The 21422-nt window shown below is 39.8% G+C and overlaps 1 protein-coding gene across 5 annotated transcripts in view; it reads left to right on the top strand.

The window, feature by feature from the left end:
• Window positions 1–21422, top strand: part of PPARG (peroxisome proliferator activated receptor gamma) — a 168998-nt gene that overhangs the window by 82013 nt on the left and 65563 nt on the right. For all 5 annotated transcript variants that reach the window (XM_072598457.1, XM_072598461.1, XM_072598462.1 and 2 more), the window contains exons 3-4: window positions 16852–17079; window positions 19016–19185. In XM_072598457.1, coding sequence (XP_072454558.1) covers window positions 16860–17079; window positions 19016–19185 — 390 coding nt within the window. In that variant the 5' untranslated portion in view covers window positions 16852–16859. The remainder of the gene's footprint in view (window positions 1–16851; window positions 17080–19015; window positions 19186–21422) is intronic.

Here is a 21422-nt window from a genome sequence, read left to right as displayed (position 1 = left end):
AGTTATAGCATCAGAGTACTTCTTTAAATAGGAGCCTCATTTTTTTATTTTAATTTTTCCTTTACATAGCCACCAACCTCCTTATTTTACAGATGGAGCTGAGACTTGCTTAACATAAAGTCTTCTTCTTCTTGACTTCCTAACTCTCCTCTTCCAGTCTATCCCTTATTCCTTCCTTCCTCTCCTAGCGCCTTCTCTGCTGATAGTGGTGACAGTAACCACAGCCATGAAAATGGAGTTGGTGGTTGGAGCAGGGCAAGGTTGGTCCAGAGTGCAAGGAAGCAATGACAAGAAATACAAAAACAACGTACTTCCTTTTGTCTCCTGCCTTCAAACCCAACCTTGCACCATTTGAAAAAATAGATAGTATTTTATTTTTTTACAATTACATGTAAAGACAATTTTAAGCATTCTTTTTTTAATTGTTGAGGTCCAAATTTTTCTCCCTCTCTCCCTTCCCTCCCCTCTCCCTAAACCAGTAAGCCATTTGATATGTTATATATGTTATACCACTATTATTCAGAGTAAAGATTTCAACCTCTTGAGATTGATCAACTAGCAAACCCTATTTCATTTCCACTTAATGACTGATCCAAACCAAGCTGGAAAAGTAGGCAAGAACAGCTGAAGGGGAGCAGATCCGAAAATGATCGGGTTGTGCTAATTGACCTTTTGGAAGGAGCAGTGAACTTAGATTTAGGAGACCTGGCTATGATACGTCTTCACTGCATGATTATAGCCAATCATGTCATCTCATTAAGCCTCAGTTTACTCATCTGTAAAATAACAGCTAATAATTAATATAGCAAAGCACTTTAGATGCTATTAAGTGACTTCTTCTGAGTCTAACTCCAGGTATGGGAAGCAAGAAAGGCGATATGAGCCTCCAATACATGATGCCAGTAAGCTGACGAGATGCTGGTATGAACTGCATAGGTGATCTCAAGGGAAGGGTGGGAGAGCGGCTCTTCAGCATGGGCTGAGGTGGGATTCTCCTGACTCAATTTCCCCACTGACACCTGGCAGACTTTAAGCCTGACTGAATGCAAGTGGATAATCTAATCCTGCCTGGAGTTGACATGAAGTTGGGGAGATAATGTATCCCTGCAATGTCCTTACTCTTGGTGGCAATTTCTTGTAGTCAGAAGGTTTGTAAGCTTAATACCAGATCTATTGAATTATAGATTATGGGTAGGGGAACATCCGAGGTTGTCTAAAATTAAGCTATTAGGCTTAGGACTTTAGACCAACAACATTAAGTTAGGGTCCTTTAATTCTTAGTAATACTGTGGAGACAAGTAGGTCAAGAGCTTGTGAAGTTAGCAACATAAATATTGTCTGTGTCTCAGTTGGTTAATGTTTAAAAAAAAAAAATTTTTTTGTGGTCCATATTGTAAATGCTTTAAAAAGAAGTATCACCTGACCAAAAGCTGGAATTGTTTTATCTGTTATAAACTGTGTTAAAAATAAATTTTAAAAAATATAGCTAAGCACCTTAAAATATCATTTCATTTGATCCTTACCACAACTCTGGACATAAGTGCTATCACTAGCACCATTTTACAGTTGGGAAAACTGAGGCAGACAGAAGCAAGGTGATTTGCTTAGGGCCATACATCTAATAAGCATCTGAGGTCACATTTGAACTCAAGTCTAGTTCTAATGATACCTGGCTTCCTTAAAAAAAGAAGAGAGAGATAACATGTAAGTGTATACAACTTTTTAGTGTTGTGAGAATTATTGTGACTCATGAGTAGACTATGTTTTTGTGCCTACCATTTTAGAGAACAGGACAGTTTGTACTTGTTTAGGATTCTCCCAGGATAGCTACTCCTTCCTCTATCTTTTGTTTCTTCCTACTGCCTTTCAGACTTGGAGTTGAAAGATAAACAAAAATTCTAGAGGCAGCCTGGAGAGCCTTCCTAGAAGCCAGGAGGACCCGATTGTGAGGCTGGCCCCTCTGACTGGTTTTGGCTGTGGGAATCTAGACAAATTACTTACTTCTCAGCACCTCAGGCAAGAGCCTAGAAGACCCTAAGCTGTGGGTCTGCATTGATGTAATTTCCTTGCTGGGTAGTTCCCTGTAGTTCCCATAGGATGGGACCCCCTCCCTCCAAAAAAAGAAATACAAAACTCAATCACATAAAGAATGCTTGACTGCATGCAAAAAAAAATGGGTTATTGACAATTTAGCTGTTATAGAGCCAGGTTGTCATGAAGTCATATTTTGGTCAGCCTTCACACTTAGAATTTCATAGTGTTTTCCCATGTTTTAACTTTAATCTGTGTGACCCATGGAGTAGGGAAAGGGAGGAGGGCTTATTCCTTTCCATGAAAGAGAAAGCTTTGCTTATTTGGGAAATAAAGGCAATGGAATGCTCCAGAAACTAGTCCATCCAGGCCACCCACTAGTGCTGTTTTCCAGAGGTCATCAAGTACTGAACGTGTCCTTTGGTTACAGTGCCGGCTGCATCGGCACAACAGTGCCCGGTCATGGAAGTATCTTTGGTAAAGAGTGATTCATGTTCATTTAAACAGAGCCAAGTTGTCTCTAAGCCTTCACCAGATTACTTCTCCTTGTGGGTGCAGTTTTGCACCTGTGTCAAATTAGAGATATAAAAATTGTCTGTGTACCTGATTGCATCTGCAATCCACCCCTGGTGACCTCAAAATTAGGGCCAAATGCCTACCTGAGTACACAGTTATATACCCATGTGATTTTTATATGAGCAAGGAATTGCCAGCCCAGGATTCTAATGCGGAAGGTTCCCACAAGTGGTAGGTGATACTCATGGTTTACACTATAAAGCAAATTGAGGATAGTTAACTGTCAATTACCTAAAGTGGATTATCCCTCATAACTTCGTGTTAGGGTTATTGCAATTGCTTCCTAGCTGACCTGCCTAAGTCCAGGTTCTCCCCACCTTTCCAATCCATCCTGTGTAAATAAACCTTCCTCAAACACTGCTTTCATTATCAGTCTGTCAACCAATATTGAGCACCCTCCATGTGCAAGTCACTGGGAAACCTATCAACTCTGTGTGGATTTCATATGCATGCTCCACTATTTTTATACCATCTTACTTCTTGCCAATATCTAGAACCAACTTTTGCTCTAGAGAGGCTAATTATATGTGTGTATACATATATGTGTGTGTATGTATATGTACACATACATACGCATATAGATTTCTTCATTAGCCCAAGAGTAACCCATCCACATGCCCTTCTCCATGCCTAATAGTTGCCTTTTCCTTTCTAACCATCTAAGTCCTTCCTATCATTCAGTGTCCTGCTTGAATCCCAAGATTTATTTGATTCCTGAAGCCTTAATTGGGCTCCCATCTCTTCCTCTAGACCTCAGTCCATCACCTTTATTTTTCAAATGATAAACCAGGACTAGTGGTCAGACAAAGGCTATTATCCCTAAGCATGTTACAGATGCTCAATGCTTTCTGGCCATTTATTGACTGATAAAATGAGTTTGATAAGGGCAGTGTGGTGGGGGTGGTGTGGGGCAGGAAATGCCACTTGTTTTTATTGTCCCAGACTGGATTTCTAGTCTCAGCTACCCAAGGGCTCCTGCTGTCTGGCACGGTACAGAAAAACATGTTTAATTTTTTCCTTTTCATCCTCAAAATAATTTTGGGAAGAGTCTTTTCATCCAATGAGATATAAACATGGGACTCTTTTCATAGCAGAGATGAATTTCTACTGAACCATTTTTTTTTCTTTTGGTTCTTCCTTTTTGTCCAGTAGCCTGAGTTTGGGTAAAGGTTAGCTCAAGCTAGAAATCCAAGCTGGGGCCTTTGAAAGTTGGATGTTAATGGGGAGAAATTACGCACACACACAAAAAAAGACACCAGAGAACCTTCCCTTTGGGGAAGGGAAAGGACAAGCTAACGTTCATTTGAGTCTCATTTATGATCAGAACTCTTAGAGAAAGATTCATAAAGGAAACTAATATGTTTATATGAAGAACAGCTAGTGTTACCACAGAATTTGTCAGTTGGAAGGATGTAGCCCTTTGAACTTATTCAGCATAAATGATGCATCTCAAAATACTATTGGCTGATTCAAGCATGGGCTTGGTATAGGCATTAGCATTTAGAACAGGAATGCTATACCTGGGGACCTTAAATGTGCTTTATTTTAGATAGATACATAGATAGAGAGTGAGTGAGTGATAGCTAGAGTGATAGATGGATAACTGTATAATTGACTGTGTCATCCTCTGTATTTTATTGTATGAATTCCAGAACATTCTGAGAAGGGTCCATAGACTGCACTGGACTGCCCAAAGGTTCTGTAACACAAAAATGTTAAGAAACTCTGATTTGGACTTTAAGTTAAATAAATTATTGCGTATTTACATCTAAAGCGTAGTGCCCTACACATAAAAACCAACAGATTTGACTTAAAGTTACATTTTTTCTTAATTCTAAGTGTATCCTCTTTCATAGAGGCAAAATATGAATCCTTAGACTTTTCACATGCCCTAAGCCCTGATTCAAGGGACCCTGATTGCACATCTATTAAAGCCTAGTGGCAAATAACCAGTTGAGTATTTGGTAATCAATCAATCAACCAGCCCATGGTCCAGGAGATGTGGAGGCTACAATGAGTACCAAGACTAAGGTGTAACTGTCCCTTTTCTCAAGCAGTTCACATTTCTAAGGGGGGAAACTGCTTGAGAATATAGTTCTATCTTTACCTAAATTCACTTTAAGCAAATTCAACTTTATGTAAAGAATTCTGAAAGAAATATGCAGAAATCTGCATTTCCAAAAACACCTTTGTTAGCTTTACCAGCCTGATCTGTGTTCTCCCTTTCTACCCCCTAGGCCAGGTGCTCCAGGGCCTCTCACCTCCCAAAAAACCCTTTAAAAAACAACCTCTAAGTGAAAGTCCAAGAATGAATGCATGGGGACACCTCAGCAGGTACACACTTAGGTACCACGTGTCTGTCCCCAGCCTGTGTGTTGCCTGTTCTCTCCTGTCTGTTTCTTTCTCCATGGCTGGCCCTTTCCCATTGTGGCTTGGCTCTGTACCCCTTGAGTTTCTCCTCTTGTTCTCAGCTCTTTCTCCCCAGGCCCGATGTGTCCCTTCCTCCACAGATGAAGCCCCCTTCCCACCTCCCTCCCTCCCAGTTCTAAAGCTACAACTATGTAAGCCCTAGACAGACTCTAGGAGGTGATTTTGTGGAGGAAGCTACCATCTAGATGCAAAACCAAAACACTCCTACCTGTTCACCACTCCCTAATATGTATTAATTCCCCAATTAGAATGTAAGCTGTTTGTGGGCAATTTCTGTCCCCAGTACTTAGTGCAGTTCTCGACACATGATAAGTGCCATTTATTTTTTTTATTTCTCTATCTATTATTTATTTCTTTATTTATTCGTTCATTCTATAGACCTTGGTGAGAGAAGACAATGACCTTCCTCCTCTGGACTAGATGATCTTCCAGGGCTTTGCTCACCATTTCCTTCTTACTTTCCCTTCCTGACTGCTTGTCTAGGTTTTATTTAGTTTTTCAACAGTGATAGAACTTTCATTATTTCCTCATTCTTCTCTGTTATCCAACCTCAAAGAAAAGGCATCCATATTTGTTGCACAGTATCTCATTCTTTCTGGCACCAGGGTGGACTCATGAATATAAAATGAATATATTGGAGGATTAAAATCCTTCTCTGATGCTCACCATCTTGGTGGAGAGAAGTTCAGTGGTTCTCAAAGGGAACATAGATTCTGACAACTTCTGCTGAAGACCCCTACTCTTTCCAACTCAACAACCCAACTGAATATCTGTCTGCCAAGAAACAGCCATACCCAGGTCAAAGATTCTCAACACCAGAATGTTGTCTCCTAGGTAACAAATACTTACACCTTTAGAATTTCCCAAAGACCATCTACCAAGGCATAATGGGGTTTTAATTGTCATTGGTGGTGAAAATACCCAGCTGTTAAAGGTTAAGTTTAATATTTTAATGTCCCATCCAAGACATAGCTCAATAAAGCCTGTGAACCAGTGAGTGCCCAAGTAAATATCCTTTATCTGTGTTGAAAGTATTCATTCATGTTACTAATGTCTCTTGTCCCTATAAAGGTCATTCATTCAACATGGCCTCATAGAGGGGGGGAAAGAAAGGATGGTATGTCCTTTTACCAGACTCAGTACAGAGCCAGTGGCCCTCTACTCCCAAACAACTCCACCTGACATTGGCTTCATTTGTGCCTCTAAGGCTTTATTTACAATTTCCTTCTCACTGTCTCTGCCCACTTGCCTCCAGAGCTTTTGCTGATACTTAAGGTGGCAGAGGAGACATCAAGGAGCCATCTTTGGTTCCTTTTTAAATGGCTTTCATTCCTCCCCATTTCTGAGCCAGGTGCAAACTATTCTACAATACCTTTTTCTCTTGCTTTCCTCCCTCCACCTCTCGCCACTTTGCCCCCTTCTGCCATGAATAAGTGAAGACCAATGTGGCAGATATGTTGAAGGATGAAACCATTCCAATTTCTTTTTATATCTTTTTGGTCGTACTCTTCTTTCAGGGCAAGTGTGTTCTAAAAGAAAAAGGGTAAAGGGAGTGGTATAAACCAACTAACTACTTCCACAGGCAACCAGTCCATCCTCTTTCCTTACTACGTGATTTGGATTCCTTTCTTTTAGAAATACAGAAGGTGAATTTTGGCAGGAGAACCAGCCTTTAATCTAGTTTGCCTGTCATGGGAACTATGGCATGAAGTTCCAGCTAAGGAGGCAGAAATTAACATGCATGAAGGCATTATCCTCTAATCTGTGGATTTTTTTTAAGGCCCCAGGATTGCATTGTGCAAGTTATCAGTACAGAGACTGGCAGGCAACTCATGCCAAGGTGTGGTCTAAGCCAAATGAACTGCAGTCAAAAGAAGCATAAAAACAGAGTTGTGATCTGGGAAACATTCAGTAAACCCTGAAGAAAACCAAATTTGAGGTTTTGCAGTGAGTGCCCTCTGGTTTAATGGAAAGAAATCAATATACACTGGAATTCTTAGCTCAGAATTACAGATAGGGGAAATCAAGCTACAGAACCAATGAATTTAGATTTCTCAGTACTTAATACTCTAAAGAGTAAAGAGTGTGAAGTTGTACTGTTCTTATAGAGTAGAAGGGAGATTGATGCAAAGAATTCTATCCTTTTTAAAATTTATGGTCCAAATCTGATTTCTCCCTATGTGACCCAATTCACTTTTTGACTAACATAAACCTGCCATCAAAAAAGAAATTGATCAAAAAAAACCAAGAAGTTGTTTTATTTGAACAGATTTTCAATTTCAATTAAATAGCCTTCAACTTTCATCAAGAATCTTTTTATTTGATTTTCCTTTCTACTTATATATTTCATATATATGTATTTTATATATTTCACATACATAAATGTATTCTATATATTTCATATATATAAAAATAATTGCTTTCCCATTAGTTGTGCGCACTTCCCTTTAAAAGACTTGTAAAAATACGCTCACAGTATTTTGTTCCTTTTAAGCAGAAGTCTCAGGAATTCACCTGCTAATTTTTTACGGCATTTAAAATTAGCATTTAAGGGAACTTAACTCACTGCTTTCCCACAGAACTTCGTTTAAAAACTTGAAACATTCCTCCTTGGGGTTTTTTTTCCAACCAACATAATTTCTTGGCTTTAGCTATTCCATATTTAAAAGGTGATTGAAGGGTAGCTTAATAACAGTCTTCTGGGTCCCACAATATATGGAAAAGGGCAAATGTGCAAAATATGGTAATTGACTAAGGGAGTAGAGGGGGGTAGGGAGAATAAACTGCAACTCAGAGAAATTAGAATAGACTTGGGAAGGTTTCTATGAACTGATACATAGTGAAGTAAGTGAATGATTTACAGAAGAACTAGACTGAAGGACTGAAAGACTTCAGAACTCTGATTAATACAACGACCAATGTTGACTTCAAAGTACCAGTGGTGAAGCATGCCTCCTGCCCCTTGGGAGAGAGGTGAAATATTTGATGTGCAGAATGAGGCATACCTTTTCAGACATAGCAAATGCCTTGTTTGCTCCTCTGCCTTACCTATCTTATTACAAGGCAGAGTACTTTTGGGAGTTGGGGAGCAATTCGGAAGTTTCAGTGATGTTTAAAAAACGAGCATCAATAAAACTTTTTCAAAATTAATTTAATCATAATGAAGACTATTCTGACATTTGAAGTTGTTTAATCTGAGAATGAGTGTACAAGGGAGATTCTGAAATCGTAGGTCTAGGCTCCAAAAAAAGAGTTTTCTATCTTTCAGACAAATTCCCATTCCATCTCCCACCTCCATGAATTCACAGCGACTAAAAATCCCATGTTGACAATGTGCACTTTGTAAGTCTCTGCGTAGACCTACATCATCCAAGGCACTAGAATTCTTTCCACATAGACTCACAGGGGCAGAGATTTTTTGTTTGCCACATAAAACTGTTGGCTTGTATGTGTGTATATACATATATATATATATATATATATATATATATACACACACATATATATGTAGAGAGAGAGAGAGAGTATATATGTATTTATATATACATGTAAAGATGTGTGCATATGGGTGTGAGCATATACTGTTGTAGAGAAAGAACCAACTGGGTAGAGAAATACAACAAATTACTAGACCATTTACAAGTCGATTTTCCTCTTTGCCTTTACTGACTCATCCAAAAATTTAAAAAATTGGATTCATTGATCTCTAAGGTCCATCCCTCTGTTTGTTGACAGTGGAGAATGCAATTTGTGAACCTTTGAGTCAGGTTTGGTTTTGTTTTGTTTTTATTGTGAATAACTACGCTAAAGACCTAAAGTCTAATATTGAAATCACTGGGTTAAAATGTGGTCCTTTATTTGTCATTTAGAGCCTTTCTCAACCTGGTTCCTTTCTACGTTTTTCCTTCTGTTTCATGATAGGGAGAGGAGGGGAGAGTGTAAAGGACATCATAATTGGCTAAGGTCAAAGGTATATTTCAAAAAGTAACTTAGAAAGTATATGCTAAGAGCAGGACACATTCAATTCTATCTCTTATTCCTTTAATAATAATAGTGATGATGATGATGATGGCCAGTGTTTGTGTAGCATTTTTTAAAATCGACAGCTCTGACAAGTAGGTACTGTTATCCTTATTTTATAGGGAGGAAACTGAGGCAGATTAAGTGGCTTGCCCAGGATCAGGACACTGGGACAAAACCCCAAAAGCCCCTCCCCTAAATCTTCTGATTATCCTCTCCTGGTGGGCTACAACCTATTCGCAGATAAACAAATAAATAAATACGAATTAACTTGAGGAGGGATAAGAAAAAACCAGGTGATGACACTTGAGGTGAAGCCTAGGGAAAGGCAACAATTTTTAGAGTCAGAGACGCAGAAATTGCCCATTGTCAACATGGGATTTAGTCATTGTGAATTCATGGAAGTGAGAGATGGAACATAATCCAGTTTGGGTGTAATATATCACACTCTACTTATTAAGGAAAGAAAAAAGACTGATGCAACCCTTCGTTAACCAGAAAGATCAAAATACTCTTCATTCCTTGAGCTTTCAATTTTATCTTTTTAATTTAAATCCTAAAGTTTTTTATTTTAAAATAATAAGTAATAACTCACATAAATACATTTTATAAGGTTATGGTATTTTAAAGTATTCTTTTATAGATTAATTTCCATGTAATTAATTGACCAATCAACTAATATTTATTGTGTATTAAGTGCCAAGCACTAGGATACAAATAAAAAAAGTGAAAAAACCTGTTTCTGCCCCCAAGATGCTTGCATTCTAGTGGAGAGGACACAGAATATAAATCAGCACATAGAAGATAAGTACAGAGTAGATGAAAAGTTAACTTAGGAAGAGGCATGAACGGGTAGAGGTGTGTGTAGTTCATAAGGATGGGAAGTAGGAAAGGGGACTTCATGGGTGATAGAGACAGTCCTTGAACCCAAATCAGGTAAGTTGAGTGTTTGACCTTGTTTTGCTCTGAAGTATATGTCACTGCGCCTTCTTCACTTGGAGTCTCCCATTTTCTCATGTAAAGGTTGACAAGACTGGGCTTAATGACCTCTGAGCTCCCTTAAGATTCTCAGGGTATCACCTCACCCAGCAACAGAGAAGCTGGACAGTTGTAACTGGTCAAATCATTTTACGTAGCAGAATAGTTTGAATGAACCAGAAACTAGAATAAATTGGAGCTGGAGAAATGAGTGTACACTCTCTAGTAGGAGTACAAGGCCATAAAGGCAAACCAATTTATGAGTATGCCAGGGAATGAAAATTAGTGGGATCAGTGGCTCCTAATTAATTCAATAATAACTCTTTGAGGTCACTTCTTCTGGGTTTGGAGGTATCAGTCACAGTTGGGTTTTGTTTTGGTTTTTTTTTTTCCTAGCATGCGATTCTGCCCCTGTAACAAATCACCATTTCACTAAAAGCTTTCCAATACAGGGTACTCTGCATTTATCTACAAAGGAGCTAAGAATGCATCCTTTAATAATGTGAAAGTACAGGACTAGGTGCTTCTGGCAAAATGCACTGAATTCAAAAAAGGGTCAGAGATTTTAGCTTGATTATTCCCTACAAAGAAATAAGGAACCAAATCTTAATATTCTGGTGCTTAATTTCTGAGTTGATGTACTATTCCCTTCTCCACACATCCTTTTTCCTTCATTCCCAATTTCTCACAAATGATGATGGTGCCTATCAGATTGGAGAATCTATTTTATTTTTTAACTTGAAATTTATCATATCTTGGTGTATTGCGAAAAATCTGCTCATTGACCATTATATAGCTTAAGGCCAAATTTGATGGTCCAGAATGAATGGCGCAAACCCATACCCCTCATTGCAAGGCGGGAAAAAAAAATGTTATTTTCAGTCTCTGCTCGAAACAAATTGAAAGGTTGTGAAACACTGGGCAATGCCCTGATGCAACAAGGTTCAGTGTCTCCCAGCTGGAGAGTTGAGACATGGTTACATGTCCCTGAGAAAGGGGCCTGTTATTCATGCAAATATTTTGTTCATTTGTCCTTTCATGGATAATTGCACTGAGTAACTGAAAACACCTACTCGACTTACAGTTTGGCAAGAAACGGTAGCTTGTGTTTTCTAGAGACCAAATTAGAAGCAGGCTGCTTGGACCTAAATCTCTAAATCAAAATAAAATAAAAATGTCCAGGGAATCTCTGTGCCACTCAGTAACTGTGGTCCATGGTGTAACACTGTTTAGGTCAGGATGTCCCAGGGTAAAGAAGAAGGACTGCATGGAGAAGGAGGAAGAAGGAAGAGGCTGTGGGAGGGAAATGTCCATCTAGGAAGAATGTTTTCTTAGAGGGCACAGGGTGGATTGTTTTCTTTTCTCACCAACTCAGCAAAGCCAAAATTTTCTGGCTGTATCCTATTCTTAGCTAACATAGAGACCATCTACGCCTGAGAGACATATTAATGGGGGGATTATGCCCAAATTCACATTTTACATATAACATTTGGCACTAATTTTTGTTATTGGAAAATCGTGAAGTTTAACCAAACCTAACAGAGGTAATGCATTGGGGATAGAGTGCTAGACCTGGAATCAGAGAGACCTGTGTTCAAATCCAGTCTCAGACACTTAGTTGTGTGATCCTGGGCATATCACAACTCTTGTTTGTCTCCATTTCCTCCTCTATAATATGAGCTAGAGAAGGAAATAGCAAACCGTACACTAGTATCTTTGCCAAGAAAATCCGAAAATGGGATCGTGAAGAGTCAAACAGGACCAAACAACAAGATAGCACTTCCTTGCAGAGTTATTACAAGCATCAAATGAGATAATATTTGTAAAAAGCGCTTAGCACAGTTTCTGGTTCCATTCTACTAAATATGCTTTGAAATTTTTTAATGGTTTAAACCATAAGTGTATTAGTTATCAACCAGTTGTTCCTCCAACCCTGGTTTTTTGATATCTTTTTCCCCTAGGACACCATTTCAGTGGTTCACTAAGAATGATTTTTAAGGTCCCTTCCAACTCTTAAAATCCTGTTTCTGTGATCCTAAGCACATGGACTTTTATTTTACTATGTTAGAGGTAATCAGGGTTAAGTAACTTGCCCAGGGTCACAGAGCTAGTAAGTGTCTGAGGCTAGGTTTGAACTCTGCTCCATTCCCTGCACTACCTAGTTGCCCCCTGGAACGTGCTTTAAACCTGACTTCAGATAGTCGGCCCCTATCACTGCAGTGCACTTAGTACTGTAGGAAATTACAGTGGGAATATTAGGCCTTTAGGTGGCCCAGTGGATAAAACCTCACACCTGGTCAGGAAGCCCTGAGTTCTAATCTGACCATAGACACTAACTAGCTGTGTGACTTAAAGTAACTTAAGTAACTTAAAACTCTCCCTCAGTTTCCTCATCTGTAAAATGAGCAGGAGAAGGACATGGCCAACCACTCCAGTGTCTTTGCCAAGAAAACCCCAATGGGGTCACAAAGAGTCAGATATGGCGAAAATAACTGAGCAATCATTAAGTAGACACAGAATCCTAGAATTTAAATAGGTTTGTATTCATGGGGTCAGTGGTTGAGGGTTGCAAGAGATGATGGAGGCTGTCTAGTTCACTGAGAGATGAAAAAAATGAGGTATAGAGAGCACGGTCAGGTTACTTGCCCAGCTCACACAGGTAAGTAAACAGCAGAGCTGGAATTCAAGCCTTGGTCTCCAGACTCTAGACTAGTATTCTTTCTCCTTCTTTGGACTCCATCCACCAAAGGCCTGCTTTCGGGTGGTATGGAGCTGGCTTTAGTTCCTCATCCTCTGTGCCAATGAAACACGAGCCCTAACCACATTCTCCTGAGCTAGGGAGGAGGCACGATATAGATGGTGATACAGATGTCAGAAGCCTTGGATTCAAATTCTGTCGGTATTCCTAACTCCTATAGGGAGATCACTCTCTGGGCCTCAGTCGCCTAGAAATAAAGAGTTGACAAATTGCACTGGATGATCTCCAAAGTTCTTCCTAACTTAAAATTGTATTATTCTAGCAGCAGGTACCAGTCAAGTGATTTATTAAATGCTATGTGCCTAGATCCTGGTACAATGATCCAATGACAGGCCCTGGATTGTCAAAGGTTCCTCTGGTGCCCAACAGTTAAAGACCAAACACCTTTTCTTGACTCTCAAGCCCCTTCACAGTCCTGTTCCACCATACCTTAGCTCATATTCCTTCCCTTCATGCACTGTGATCTAATTTTGAAAAGGTTGGCCATAGGGCAATGAATATATTTGACCGTGACATTAATGAATCTATCCACTAAGGCATGAAAAGATTTTAGTCAACACTGGTGAAGTTCATATTCCCTAAGACTGAGCTCACAGGTATTTTGAAGGCTTGAAATACATACCTACATATTCAAAATGAATTAACAAACCAGTAGAGGGAGGATACATAGGAAGCTGAAGGGAGTCGGTAGAGGGATCTGAATGGCAGAGCTTTGTAGGCTTCATTGTGGAGGTAAATGCTGAAAGGGGAGATGTCTTTAATGAGTTCCCATCATTTAGAGGACTAACTTTTCTCTGGATGTCATTGAGAAAGAGAGAGATGACCTTTAAGCCATCACCAACACACATTCCCCTTTCCTGTGCTGTTTACACTGTAATCCAGATAACTGGGGGTTGTTTGGGTTCTTGTTTGTGTAGACATTCAGACATGTGAACAGTGTGAGTGCCCAATATCTCCTCCTGGGACCACTGTAGCATGTTCAAAGTTCCCTTCTCTCCTTTTTTAAAATAAATGCTCTCTGGGCATTTTGTTTATTTCATAAAGACTCCCGATTCAAACTTATTTTAGCATGACTGTTCCCTAACCTTTCAAAACAAGTCCTCTGCTCATGGGACTGAAATAAGTCAGAATAAGGATGGTACCAAAGAATGGTGGTGTATTACAGCAAGAAGAGATCCCAGGGATTAGTAAATCTCACTACCTCGGGTGACAGATGAAGAAAACCAAGGCTCAGAGGGAGAAAGGGGACATTTTGAAGGTCACAGAACTATTTAGTGAAAGAACATGTTCTAGAACCCAGTGGATCTAGGCCTAGCTCTGACACCACTCCATTGTCTTGCCCGCTAGTCCATGGTGTTGTGTCCTTCTCTCTATAACTACCTGGGAGGAGGTGATGATTTCTCATCTATTCAGATGCTGTCAGGCCCAGACCATTCCAGATATGGAGCATTTTACTCCATCAAGGTCAGGGAATGTTTCCCCTTCTTTCTTAAACCTTTTCATCTCTGAGAAGGTGCAGGGGATATGTTTGTTGTCACTTAATACAGGGCAGGGATTCTTCACCTGGGGTCCTTGCACTCGGTACTGTTCATTTTGATAACTCTTTCAATATCATTGGCTTCCCTTTGTAACCCTAGTTTTTCATTTTTGGATTTAAAAAGATTACTCTGAGGAGAGGTGCATGGGCATCACCACATTTCCAAAGAAGGGCTATGAATGACCCGCTCATGCAGAGCCACCCCACCTGTGTGCCTCCCACTGTGCATTGACAGTCCCTTGCTGTAGCTACTAGCAACGCTACCCCTCAGTGCCCATGCCCTCTGTCTCCACTGTCACTCCTCTCTCAATGTCAGAGCATCAAAGGCCAGCCCCCTCACTGAATTCTTGACAAAAGAATTAAAATTTAAAATTTGTAGTGACTGACATTTTTGGTTGCACGCCTAAATAGTATGAGCTGGTTCTAAGTAAACCAAGTCAGACAGATTCCTCTTATATAAAGGTTTAAAGTCTAACAGACTGCAGTGAGTGGGTCATAAGTCCATGCCAAATGCTCAGAATTGAGCCTGCCTCCGTGTTTTATTTCACCAGCAGTGATTACTCATCGGAGATTTAGAAGGCTATTGTGTCATCCAACATCCCAAGCAGAAAACTTGGGAAGGCAGCTCGGTTCTGCCTTATTTAAATAGCATTGCTTCCCAGGGCTTTTGGAGGATCAGCAATTTCTTCTCCATGAAGTTTCTTCTAAAAATGCAAAGCTAGATTTTCATCTTCCATAACTCTCAGTTCTTATGATATCTGTTTCCAACTCCTCCTCTCTGTCCCCCACATTTGTTCAGCTTGTCCAGGGAAATACTTCAAAAGGCAGGTATCATGAAACAGCCATGTGACAGAGTGCACAGAATGCTGAATTTGGATATGGGGAGACCTGAGCTCAAATCCTGCCTCAAACACTTAATAGCTGTGTAACCTTGGGCAAATCGTTGGGCCTCTCTAAGCCTCAGTTTCCTCATCTGTAAAACAGAGATGATAATAGCACCTACTTCACAAAGTTGTCATGAGGATCAATGAGATAACATGTAAAGTGCTTTCCAAACCTTTAAGTTCTATATAAATTCCAACTATTATTAGCTATTAAAGGAAACTATGACCTTAATACTATGCAATTCCTCTTTAAGAAAACTAGAGTCCGCACTGCAGAAATATTAGGGGATAATAATAACTCACATTTATAGAGTGCTTTCAGATTTCCAAAGTTCTTTCTTCACAGCCAATTACAGTGTAGATATTATTATCCCCATATCACAGATGAGGAAACTCAAAATAATTTGCTCAAATAAGTGTTGTAGCCAGGATTACACCTGGGTCTCTCTTCCAGCCTTCCCTAGTACTGTCAGGGGCATCATCATCTTCCCAGTCACCCAGGCTCAATGCCACTCTCAACTCCCCATTTTCACCCAGCCTGCATATCCAGTCTGATGTCATGTCTTATTTCTCCTCAGTATTTTGCATATGTCTCCTTTCTACTCACACAACTACCACCTTAGTCAAGGCCTTATCACCACTCACCTGGGCCATTGCAAAGCCTTCTCACTGGAATGCCTGCCTCGGGTCTCTATGTCTCTCTCTCTCTCCCCCTTTCTCTCTCTCCTTGTCTGTGTCTTTCTCTCTCTGTCTCTTCCTCTCTCTCTGTCTCTTTCTTTCTCTCTCTCTCTGTCTCTCACATGCACACATACCCCCTCTAGGATCTCCTTGGTGCCTGCAGGATCAAATGGCATTGAAAGCTGGTAATAATCTGACCCCTTCCGACATTTCTAGTCTGGGACATTGTAAAGCATTCCATCAACGTTTGTTGACTGACTAGGTCAAATCTAGCCCTCTTAGGAAGAGATTTCCTGAAAGGCATCTCTAAATAGTATTCTTTCTCATTGATTCAATTAAAATATGAACCAACTTACTAAAATACAAATAATTCTCACTTTTCAAGAACGTGGCAGGACACTAACCTATACTTTGCAGCCCCTAGAGGATGTATTTAGGGCCTTCAATTCTGAGAAACCAAAGGAGTTTGTGGATATGAGGTTATTGTTGTTATTTTCATTATTAATGACCTACATTGCTGGAGCTGTTGCAATCGTTAAAAATAAATGAGATCAGGGCTATTGTAAAATATGATGCACAGCCTTGTTGTTGTTCTAAAATTGTCTTGAGACAACAAGGTAAAGGTGTTAAACACCTCTTCTCTCCAACTCAAAGGTGGAAAATGGTGTTGAGAAAGCACTCCTGAAGATAAGGCTTCCATTATTGCGTTTGCCCAGAAAAGATTAATCACTAGCAAAGCTCCCTCCCTTCCCTTGCCCTCCTTTCCCCTCTCTTCCCTTCCCTTCCCTTGCCTTCCCCTCTCTTCCCTCCGCTCCCCTTCCCTTCCCTGCCCTCCCCTCCCTTCCCTCCCCTCCCCTCCCATACCCTTCCCTTCCCACCATTTCATTAGTAGATTGCTTTGCTCTAGGTCTCAGTTGTAAACTTCATACCTTTATCATTATTCTTGTTTTTGGTTACAGGCATTGCCATGGTTGACACAGAGATGCCATTTTGGCCCACCAACTTTGGGATCAGCTCCGTGGATCTGTCTGTCATGGATGACCACTCTCACTCCTTTGACATCAAACCCTTTACCACTGTTGACTTCTCCAGCATTTCCACCCCACATTATGAAGACATCCCATTCACAAGGGCTGACCCAATGGTTCCTGATTACAAGTATGACCTGAAACTCCAAGAGTGCCCAAGTATGAACTTTATTTTCACTTTTCACGTTGCTTAGATAGTAATTATGCTAAACTCTGTCTAGAACTTTATACTCCATAGAACAGGTGTCAGAATTTCCAGTGTCCCAGTAGGTCATCTCAGCTCAAGGTTAGGAAGGGAAAAAATTTTGAATAAGATAATTCTAGAAGGCATGAATAATTTAACCTTCCCACGTGGTTGAAAGTTAAGATTAGAGGTTTAAATAGGATTATCATTTTTAAAAAGGAATTTGTTAACCCAGATAAATCTCCAAATCAGATGTGGTCATACCTACTGTTTATAGTTACTCCTTCCCACAGTAGGCAGAAGATAAAGGTGTCAGAACTTCATTCTTCTCTTTTGAAATTATTAGTCCTTACTGGAAGGCCATGCTTTCTCAGATTCTCTTATGGTCAATAAATCAATATTTATTAAGCACCTACTATGTGCCAAGCATTGTGCTATGCACTAAGATCTATCTTAATTGTTCAGCCTTCCTTCATACTCCTTTTTAATTAATCCTTCTGGCCAGTAGCAAGCTCAGTTTACAATACCAGTTGTATTCTAGCCTAAAGAGACCTAGCCTCTTGAGTTTCTTTAGCCCTTTAGATGTAAATAAGTGAACAATTCTAGATTCTGGCATTTATTAAATATCCCTTATTTGTTATTATTTATACTGTGCTAAATTTCCCATTTTCGCTTTACTCAACCTGAAAATACTAACGGTCTCACTGGAGTCTTATTTTCCAGCTCAAATATAAATGTAGAAGATTTTAGGATGTTTCTAGGTCTTGTATTTTTTCCAAAATGACTTTGTAATATAATTAGAATAGCCTTGTCAAAATGGAGTACATTTTCTTAACTTTTCTCTTTTGCAAATGTGTGTGCTTCTAGGCCAGATTTGTAAAGCCATGACTGCTGACAAAACTCTCATTTCTGTTCAATTTAACAAACATCTTCTGGGAATTAGTGAGAATCATGAGCTTCCTGTATTTCTAGCTTATACTTGGATAAATTTATCTGTATGACTTCTAGTTAGAGGTTGAGGGTACCATTTAATGGGCCTGGTTCTACTCATAGAAAGGTAATAAATTGCTTACTCTTTAGAGATACTCTGACTCAGGAGAACCATTTTTAAAACTACTTCTCCTACTGCAATAGTTGGGAGCTAATTGATTTCATGTCCCTCTAAGTCAAGCACATCTGCCCTATTCTTACTGGGAAGCGCATGTAATGGGTTTATACTGTAAACATTATTTCAGGCTAGATCTAACGGGCAAAATCTTATCATGATGTATCATAGCATCTTGGAACTCTAAGGAACCTCAGGGGTCATGTAATCCAGTTCAGGGCTGAATGGGAATTCCCAACAAGTAGTCATCCAAGCTTCTGATTGAACACCTTCACTGATGTGAAAGTAACTGGTTGAAACCTTTATTCTACTTTTGGATACATCTCATTGTTCAGAACATTTTCCTTATACTGGACTCAAAGTAGTTATAGTCCTACCTTCTGAGGCTGAACAGAATAAACGCAGCCTCCAAGTCCTTGACTACCTTTCATTTAATTGAAGATAGTGATCAACCTTCCAACCCATCCCCAAGCCCAACAAGTTCCCTGATTGGGTACTTGCCTTACTCTTTTTAGCAGTATCCACTCCCACACTTCCATCTTAAGCTTAAAGAGCAGATCCCAGGAGTTCCAAATCCTCAAAATCTGTATAAAGGTTAGCTTCCCTGCCTCCAGATTTACAGAACTTGGAGATCATGTTAATACTGTAACAAAAGACTAATACTCCCCACATGGAGCAGGATTACCTTCACTATTCCTGGCATCCTAACATTGGTATTAGGCTGTGTGATTCCCCAGTGCCTGTGACCCCTCTGGCATTTGCTTCCAATTAAAAACCTGGTCTTTCCAATGTTCTTCCATCTGCAGGTGCTATCAAAGTGGAACCCCCATCTCCTCCTTATTATTCAGAAAAAAGTCAACTCTACAATAAGCCTCACGAAGAATCCTCTAACTCCCTTATGACCATTGAATGCCGAGTCTGTGGGGATAAAGCTTCTGGGTTCCACTATGGAGTACATGCTTGTGAAGGCTGCAAGGTAAAAATGGTGACCCCCTTTTTTCTTTGTCTTCAAAGACCTCATTGATCTGCTCTACCCACACTGAGGGAGATGCTTCAGGGGATACTTTGACATGACCAACTATGGCCTTTATCCTGGTCCGTCAGTAAATCTTTAAGCAGACACCCGTAGTAATGGCTGCCAAGTACAGTGAAAAGTATTTTTTTTTTAAGTACAGAGAAAATAATACAGCAATGTGGAGAAAAAGGAAAAGAAATTTTTTTTAGTAAAATTTTGAAAGTTTCTTAATCTCTAAAATGCAGAATAAGCACATTGGTCTCGGTTTTAACACTGAGATCTGAAAGTCAGTGGCTGTTCTTGAACTTCTGGCACCAGAACAGGACATAAGGACTGGACAGGGAAAGGAGGCACAGAATCATAGATTTTGAGCTGAAAGGTACTGCAGAGGTCATCTAGCCCAGTGCCCTCACTTTTCAGATGAGGAAACCGATCCCCCGAGTAGTCACGTAATTTGACCCAAGTCACACAGGGAGAACACATTACCAAGATTTGAACCCACACCATCGGATGAGGAGTTCTGTTAACGTTGGCCTTCCAGTTGCAAATGTTTTTTCATAAAGAGCTTATTCTTTAAGTTCTGAGCACTTCATGAAGAACAAAAACATTGATTCATCCATCAGGGGAAAATACACCAAACAAAAACCTTATTTTTTTTTTACCTCTAAGTCTAATATCCATCTCATTTCCATTTTATCAACTTCTATCTGTCTAACGCAAGTCATATTCTGTCTCCTTATTGACAAGCGTATCAGTCCAGCTACATTTCACTGTGTGTACTCTTTTGCAATAATCACTCATGGAAATATTCTTGGCATACAATAATTCAGAGAAATAGAATGACTTGCACATATACCCCCTGTCAGTGCTTGGAGCAAACTGAACATGAATAAAAGCCCCCTGTGGAATAAGGGTTGTTTCTCTTGTCCCCTAAAAATTAAATTAAAAGATCAAAAGTATATTCTATGAAAGAAAGACAAAGAAACTGAAAACTGTAAACATTTATACAAAATGTCGATATTTATACAATCAGGCTGCCATTGCTGGGCATCAGGAGACCTGAGTTCTGGGTCCAACTCAACGGCTAAGTGGTTTTATGACCTCGAGCAAGGCACATTTTTTGGTGAGGCCTCATTTGCTTCATCTGTAAAATGAGGGAATTGGACTCTATAGTTTCTAAAGACCCTTCCAGCTGTTACCTCCTACAGTAAAGAATGACTCCTTGAAATAAACTTTGTAGAGGAATATAAATTGCTGTTTAAACTGGCACTTGGATTTTCAAAGCATTTAGCCTCACTGTGGAACGAAAAAGAATGATATTAATGACCATGACTGATATTTATCTGGGTCTATGGAAGGTTCTTACGTAGACTCTTTCCTTTAATTCTCACAACAACCCTGGAAGTTGGCTTCTTTATTATTCCCTTTTTCCATCCAGATGAGGAAAAATCTCCGAGTGCTCGAGTAGATTTGTCCACAATAATACAGCTAATTACTGGAGCTGGATTTGAACATAGTTCTTCCTCCTTCAATCCACTATGCTTTTCTAAATGGAAGTTCTGTGATCCTGCTTGAAGTCACATAGTATTTTGGTTATTGTTGTTGAGTTATTTCGCAAGTTTTTCCTTCTCCAGCTCATTTTACAGAGGAGGAAACTGAGGCAGAGAGGGTTAAGTGACTTGCCCAGGGTCACACAAGCTAGTAAGTGTCTGAGGCAGGTCTTCCTGACTCCAGGCCCAGTGCTATATCTACTGGGTCACCTAGTTCCCCTACTATTCCACTTTAGGATAACTAAGACTGTTAAGACACTCCCCCTGCTTTTCTCAATTCCAAATCTGCCTTTCAGCAGCTTTCACATGTTGTTATTAGCTCTACCCTTTGGGGTCAAGCAGAAAAAACTCCAATCCCTGTTCCATTTAATAGTGATCTTAGAGTGATTCTTTTTAAAAGGTTAATCATAATAATAATAGCGTTTGCCAAGTGCAAAGTGTTTTATAATTACGATCTCATTTGATCCTCACAACAACCCTGGGAAGTAGGTGCTATTATGATCCCATGTTACAGATAAGGAAACTGAGACAAACAGAGGTTATGTGATTCACCCAAGGTCACAGAGCTAATAGGTATCTGAGGTCTTTGTGACTCTACTGCATCATTTACCATCAGTAGAGTTAACAGATCTCAGCAGCACTCAGCGC

This window comes from Notamacropus eugenii, chromosome 3 (assembly GCF_028372415.1).
Source record: "Notamacropus eugenii isolate mMacEug1 chromosome 3, mMacEug1.pri_v2, whole genome shotgun sequence".
Lineage (NCBI taxonomy): Eukaryota > Metazoa > Chordata > Mammalia > Diprotodontia > Macropodidae > Notamacropus > Notamacropus eugenii.
This window is presented reverse-complemented; position numbering and strand designations above follow the sequence as displayed.